The 7,091-nt window shown below is 60.2% G+C and overlaps 1 protein-coding gene across 1 annotated transcript in view; it reads right to left on the bottom strand.

Annotated features, from left to right (window-relative positions):
- Positions 1 to 7,091, bottom strand: part of ANKRD24 (ankyrin repeat domain 24) — a 21,064-nt gene that overhangs the window by 10,369 nt on the left and 3,604 nt on the right. Inside the window, exons 2-7 of the mRNA XM_023524283.1 lie at positions 3,354 to 3,440; positions 3,121 to 3,251; positions 2,954 to 3,042; positions 1,951 to 2,015; positions 1,392 to 1,449; positions 183 to 253 (exon numbers count right to left, since the gene is read on the bottom strand). Coding sequence (XP_023380051.1) covers positions 183 to 253; positions 1,392 to 1,449; positions 1,951 to 2,015; positions 2,954 to 3,042; positions 3,121 to 3,251; positions 3,354 to 3,440 — 501 coding nt within the window. The remainder of the gene's footprint in view (positions 1 to 182; positions 254 to 1,391; positions 1,450 to 1,950; positions 2,016 to 2,953; positions 3,043 to 3,120; positions 3,252 to 3,353; positions 3,441 to 7,091) is intronic.

Raw genomic sequence — 7,091 nt, 5'->3', positions numbered from 1 at the left:
GGGGAGGGATAAGACAAGACATGAGAGGCAGACCCTGAGGGAGGTGGGGAAGCCTACATGATCGGCCCTGAGCTTCGCCTCAAACTTGTCCACATTTTTCAAAGGGGCGCCTGGGACGTCGCCACTTGGTGGCAGCATACGCCGAGTATAGCACTTTTCCCCAAAAGACCCCAGAGGCTCACCCGATCTTGGGGGTTCAGGTGTGCCTTGAAGGCGCAGAGAATTTCTGAGCAGGAGATGCAGCCACCAGCCGCTGGACAAGGAGAAAAGGAGAGGGGGCGTAGGGCGGAGCTTAGACATTTTCTGGGGATGATTCTTACCTTTTATTTCATGAGAAATTTCCACCTATCCTGGAAGATAAATAATAAAGGTGTGGATCCTATTTTACAGATGAGGAAACCGAGGCCCCACCAGGTCCAAGATCAGCCGGTGGGGCTGGAGGCGGAGCCACGTAGGACCCAGGCCGGCTAACTCTCAGTCCCACGTTCCACTTGGTTCCCTCTAAGGTGGCATTTCCCCACTCGGCACTCACTGTGTACCTACTATGTACCAAACCCTCGTACGGATCATTCATGTTTACCAGAGGCTTTGGAGCTCAGCAGAGGTTGGGCAGGCTTCCCAGGGTTTGGTCTGAGATCTGAGTTTTGAAGGTGCAAGATGGAAGGCAGAGGTCACTGCATGGGCAGGGGCCCAGAAGTGGGCAAGAGCTTGGTAAGGTCACGGGCGTGGGAGACAGTGCGGCTGTCCTGAGCCTCAGAGCCAGAAGGGCGGGCTTCGTGCTGGGGGTCTTGCTGACACCCACTGTGTGCCCGAGCGGGTACAGGATTTTGTCTGCTGCTATAATCCCAACCCTTAAAACAGAACCCAGTGTGTAGCAGGTACTTAAATATTTTCCCAATGGAAAAACCACTAAGCTTCCACAGCGTGACCAAAGGCACCGCCGCCACTAGGTGGCAGCATACTCCAACAGTGGGGGATTTGGAAACAAGTGAAGAGCATCTTAAAAGAGACCCAAATTTATTGTGTTCCCAAGAGGGCAGCCGCTTCTGGAGTCAACAGCAAAAGCCACTCCAGAATCTCACAGGCACGTGGTGGACAGAGTCGGGCTGGGTTCTGGCTCGAGTAGGTGGGTCTCCTCCCTTCCCTTCCCTCCAGGAAGGAGTTTGGGTTTGATGAAGATAAAGACCTCCGGCCCTTTGGCCTTCCTGAGCTTCCCTAGTTCCTCCAAGGGAATTGCAGTGTGCTCTCATCCCTGCATCACCCTCCCTCAGGCCTGGCACGAGGAGGAAGAAGAGGGAAGGTGGAAGGTTCCAGAGGGTCCCGGGGGGAGAAACCCCATGCCCAGCACCCTCTGGGCCATGGTGGGCAGGGTAAGGCTGGGCAGTACCCACCTGCATGATGCAGGGCGGTCCAGCCACTGCTGTCCACAGTATCCACCACGCAGGACGCCTGGGGAGGGGCGGCGGTCACGTGAGGCGGAGCACCCCTCTCCTTGCTGGTGTCTGCAGGACAGGCACCAGCCTTCCCTCGGCCCTCCCCCCACCCCTGCTGTATTTCAGGCTCCTGCCTCACCCCTTCCTCCCTGCCCACCGACCCCGCTCAAGGGCCAAGTGGCTCTTCGTTTTCACAAAAGTTAGTCAGAAAAGGGGAATAGCTAAGGGCTCAAAGAGCTGGGGGCTCAGGGAGTAGACGGGGCTCTGGGAGCATCTGTGGCCAAGCAGGTACCTAGGATTCGGGAGAAGCTGGGGCTCAGGAAGTGTCTGAAGCTGGGAGTGCATCTCGGGTGAAAAGTATCTGGACACTCAGAGAGTATCTGGCTGTCCAAGGAGCAGCTGGAGTACAATGGGCCAAGGAACGGCCAGGGTTCAGGGACTCCCTGGGGGTTCAGGGCATGCCTGGGGTCAGGAGCAGTCAGGGCAGGGGAGAATCTGAGAGAGTAAAGGGAATGACCTGCAGCAGCTGCTTTAAGCACTGTGGGCGCCCATATTTGGCGGCCAGATGGAGGGCATTGTAACCTGAAAGGGAGAGAGAATTTGCCAGGGCCCGGACATTCAAGGAGCTCTCTGGCTGCCCCGCAACCTGCGTCAGCTGTTTGTGATGACTCAGCTTCCCTGTGTCTAGAAAGTCCCCAAACCCAGGTACTGCCTTGAGCCATGTTACCCTGTGGCCGGGGACTCATCGAGCCCCAGCTCGTCTGTCTGTCTGTCCCTGACGCTCCTATCTCAGCTACATTCCATGCCCCCAGCTCCTCCAGCCTACCGCCTGGCTACTCCCCCATGCCCAGCTACTCCCCACATCCCCACTACTCCACATGCTCAACCACGTTGAAGCACCAGACATGCCCCTCAGAACGCACAGTTGTTCTCTGTCCTGGCTCAGTCCCCCGTTACTCCAGGCGCCGGCTGCATCCCCATCTCCGATCCTCTGCAAACCCCCAGCTACGCCACATGCCTGGCTGTCACGCCTGTGCCCAAAGCTTCGGACCTGACTATGCCCAGGCCCGGTTACGCCCCGAGCCTGCTTCCTTTGGCCATGCGTTCCAGCTCAGTTGTCCCCCGGTTCCCTAGTTAAGTCATCTACCCAGATTCCCCTTCTGTCCTAGCCACTCCCAGAGATCCAGCTACGGCTAGACCCCAGCTACTCCGCATACTCCCCCCAAACTCATTATCCTCATGCCCCCAGATACTTCTCGAGCTTACCTACTCCTCTGACTCAATCACTACCTGAGTCCCGGCTACTCCTCATCCATGAGTTGACTCACCTTGCTTGGGGCCAGCCACGATCCCTGTCCTTGGTCACTGAAGTGTGACATGCCCCTGTGCCTCCCTGGGGGCACTGAAAAGAACCCCCCTTTTTCAGCAGGACACTGAGGCCACGAAGCAGGGCCTGGCTGGACCCTCGGGCTGGGCACCTGAGTTTCTCCCCCTCGCCCCCGGGGCCCGGTGGGCAGTACCTGCCCCGTCTGTGCTCATGACGTTGGCTCCATGTGCCAGCATCACCTCCAGACAGCTGGCTGCCCCCCTCATGGCCGCCAGGTGAAATCTGGAGGACAGAGGTGAGAGGTCAGCGGCGGGGTAGCCAGCCCTCAGCCATCACCCCGTCCAGGCCGTGGGCACTCACGCGGACTTGCCCTCGGGGTCCAGCTTGGTGGGCACCAACCCCTTGCGGACGATGAGGGAGGCCACTCGGGCAGCGTCATTGTTCTCCACGGCTTGCAGCAACCGCTCGTCACTTTTGCCCCAGTCCTGGCTCTGCTGGGCACACCCAGAGGACCGTGGGACTGGCGGCCACTGACCCCTCCCCGCCCGCCCTGGCAGGGGCTCTGGGCTCTCACCCCCGCCCCTGGCACTTGCCTGGCGCCTGCCTCTGGCTGCAGGCTTCGGGAGGGGGCAGGGGCCGCAGGGTGGGCAGGAGCCGAGGTCAGTGGGGCTGAGCCGCAGCTGTAGGGGGAGGTGGTCCTGGGCGGGGGCCTGAGACAGTGTCCCCCAAGCCTGTGCCCCGCAACGTCTGCCCCCAGGCCCATCGCCCCAACTGTCCATCCAACACCCAATGTCAGCATCCTCCAATTAAACCATTCCAGATCAGCCCCAGCATCTTTCCAAAAGCCGTCCCATACCTAGGCCCCCAGCCTGCCCCTTAGCGAACGGCCACCCTTCCATCACCCCATCAAACTGACCGGCATGTCTTTCCGAACTACCCTCAGAAGTCTTCCCGTAGGAACCCCCGAAGTGTCCCTTTAAATGCTCCTCGGAACCGTCCTCTGCCATCTAGCCTACCGCTGGCCCTAAAGTGCCACAATTGTCCCCTAAATGTCTGCCAGGATCTGTTTGCCAAAACCATAGCCTGAATGCGTTCCAAAATGTCCTCCCCAAGGTCCTGACGTGTTCTCCAAAATCATCCCCCTAAATGATCCCATCATTGGTCCCAAAAATGTCCTCCCCGCAAAATCCTCAAATGTCCTCCAAAATTGTTCTCCAAGTGTCAATATCTTTTCCCCAAAATGGTCTCCCAAAATAGCATCCAAATTGTCCCCCCAAATGACCTCATCCAAAACTGTCCCTCCAAATGCCCTCTCAATTCTCCTAAGTGTCCCCATCTGTCCTCAAAGTCCCCATCTGTCTCCCCAAATGCCCCATCCATCCCCCTACCTCTGTCCCCTCTCTGCTCACCCTTCCCGGTTTGGGGGTGGGGGTGTCCAGGCCCAGCACGGTCAGGGGGCGGGGAGGGGCGGGGCGGGGAGAGGAGAGTTGGGACGGAGCCCCGCCCGCTCCCGCGCCCCCTCCCCTGGCCCTACCGCGAAAGACGTGGCGGCGCACAGACACAGCTGCTTCATGGCGTCCACGGCACCGGGCAGCCTGGCTCCGGGCGGTGATCGGCCGGAGGGGTCGAGGGGAGGGGCCGGCGCTGCCCGGAGCTCGGCCGTGCCAAAGCCCGCCCCTCCCCCACTCCCGGTGGCCCCTCCCCCACGGTGCGGGGAGAGCACGGGAGGAATCTGGGGGAGGGGAAGGGGTGCCACCTTGGCCAGACCTGACCCGGTGGCCCTGAGGAGGAGGTGGCAAAGCGGCCCTGGCTCCCTCGTCCCCGCAGACTGCCCACCGGATCTCCACGCACCCGCCTTCCTGGTCCGCCTTCCTGCGTGGTCCCCACCTCCTGGGAGCTGGCTGGGGGGGACACAGGTGACTGGGGCCTGCGCCCTGGGCAGACAGCCTGACACTGCCTCCTTGCCAACCTGGCTCACTCGCTCCTCAGTCGCTGCTCACACACTCACTGCCCCATTCATTCACTCATTCATCTCTCATTCATTCATTTACTGAACTGCCAGTGGGCTCTACAGTCCCGCACACTGGAATTTAAACCCAGGGCCTCGCTCTCCCGGCCCCAGCTTGTCCCATCTTTGCGACAGCCGAGATCCTCGCCTGCTTTGAGCTTCACTTTCCTCATTCGGGAAAGAGGTTTCCTAACAGCAGCTGCTGCAGGGGGCTCCTGGGGGACCACACGAGGTACTACGTGCGAAGCACGGGGCACAGTGGCCGGCACACAGGAAGTGCGCCCCAAGTGTGGCTTCGCTCACCACAGAAAGACGTGGTTGGGCCTGTGGCATACCTAGTGCCGAATTTGGGGACGTAGGATGTACTAGATGCTCAGTTAAACCACTGAGAGAGGACACAGCCTTCAGCCCTCACCCCAAGGGGCTGGCTTGTCCAGGGAGGAGGCTGAAACAGATCTCTGGGCTCAGGCCCCGAGGGTCCCACTGTCCTTGACCTGTCCTGGGTACTACCCCAGCTCGGACACCCCGTGAAGCCCCGGCAGTGTGCCGTGGGTGCCACCAGCCCCCCAGGGGTTCAAGCCAAGATTCAGCATCATCTGACCCCTGTCTCTCACCCCACACCCAGTCCACTGGCTGGACACTCATCCAGGTCCAGCCCTTCTCGCCATGGTCCAGCCCTGTCACTGAGGACTTCTCTGGAGGACACCTCTTCTCCCGTCTCCTGGTTTCTGCCCTTACCCCCTTTGCCCCCCGTCCTTTATCAGACCCTCTCTCTCTCCTGCTCAAAAGCCTCCAGTGACCTCACTCAGCACGACATGCTGACTGCACACAAGGCCCGGGTCCCCTGCAGCAGGGGACCACCCCTGCCTGGGTCTGTCTGGCTCACGAGCTCAGCGTGGGTTTCACACTTATGAGTGATGGGGGGTAAAAAATCAAAAGAATAATATTTCGTGACACATGCAAATCGTGTGAAATTCGCACTTTGGTGTCCATAGTGAAGCTTTACGGATGGAGCCACAACCATTTACAGATGGCCGCCCCCAAGCTGTGAGGTCAGAATTGACCGCAGGCCCTGGAAGCCAGAAACTTTACGTCTGGCCCTTCCCAGGAGGAACGCACCTCCCCCTGCTGTGGGTGGTCCCCATCAAACCCCTGGGCGCATTGCCCCCACTTTTCGCCGGCCCAGTCCGACCGGTCGCAGTGGCCTCCTGTCTGTCTTCAGACAGCTCCGTCCCTGCTCTGAGCCTCTGTGCCACCCGCGTCCACCTGGCTGATCGCTGCTGCCGGCGCCGGAACCGCCCCTTCGACCCCCCGCGCCGCCCCCGACCCCTCAGCAGCGTTTATTTCTCTTCTGTTGCTCTTATCTGACGTCACACGTGTACCTTTCTGAAAATACTGTTCCTTCTTGGTCCCTCTCCTAGAATGTCACTGCCACACAGGCAGGGATTTGTGTCCATCTCGATCACTGCTGTATCCCCAGCAGGTACGAGGGTGGGGTGGGGGTGAGGGATTCGACAGGGTCCAGTTACAAAATGGAAATGCGGGGGCCCTCGTTCAAAAAGTATTAAGAATGAGAACTGTTAAATTAAACGAGTACCTACGACATGGCCTGGCACACAGTAGGTCCTCAATAAATGTCTGTCGAACAAATTAAAGAAATGGTTGACTCTGGAAAATAAATGAGAGGTGGGAAGGAGGAAATGGGAGAGGGATGGAAAGACTTTCCGGAGCTCTAAAAACCCCAATCTTCTCGGGAGGCTGGGCTCACCGCCCCAGTGAACGCCCATTTGTCGGATGTGAACATTGAGGGCCCTGGAACAAGAATGGAGACCGGCTGGCCTTGGAGGAAAGGCCGGGACGGGAGCGGCGGAGCGGGCAGCGCACAGCGGCGGGAGCGGGGGGCCCGGGCCACAGAGCAGGGCGAGGGTAACAAAGGTCTGCAGAGCCCCAGGCGGGGCCGCTGCCGCCACGGTGTTCGCTTTCTTCCCTCGGGGAGCTGAACAAAAGCTGAACCTGACTCCCGCTGCGCGGAGAAACCGGAGCCGAGCCGCCAGGTGGGGGCAGAGACGGCAGATGCCCGGTGTCCGTGTTGGGGGGTGCGGAGGACAAGCTGTCCCCCCTCCGCCCCCGGGCCTCCCAGCTGCTGCGGCGGGCTCCAGCCTGGCCGGCCCCCCACAGGCTCCTCCCACGAGGAGCAAATTGTCCCCGCCCCACGCCAGACACGCCCCGTGGCCCTACGCCCGGTCTGACGTTTTAATGCCTGTCGGGACCCCTCTACGACCCCCACCCCCGACTTTATGCCGCCACCCTGCAAAACACAGCC

Source organism: Pteropus vampyrus, unplaced genomic scaffold (assembly GCF_000151845.1).
Source record: "Pteropus vampyrus isolate Shadow unplaced genomic scaffold, Pvam_2.0 Scaffold459, whole genome shotgun sequence".
NCBI classification, from domain to species: Eukaryota; Metazoa; Chordata; class Mammalia; order Chiroptera; family Pteropodidae; genus Pteropus; species Pteropus vampyrus.
Note: the sequence above shows the minus strand (reverse complement) of the source record. Positions and strands in the feature narration are given on the sequence as shown.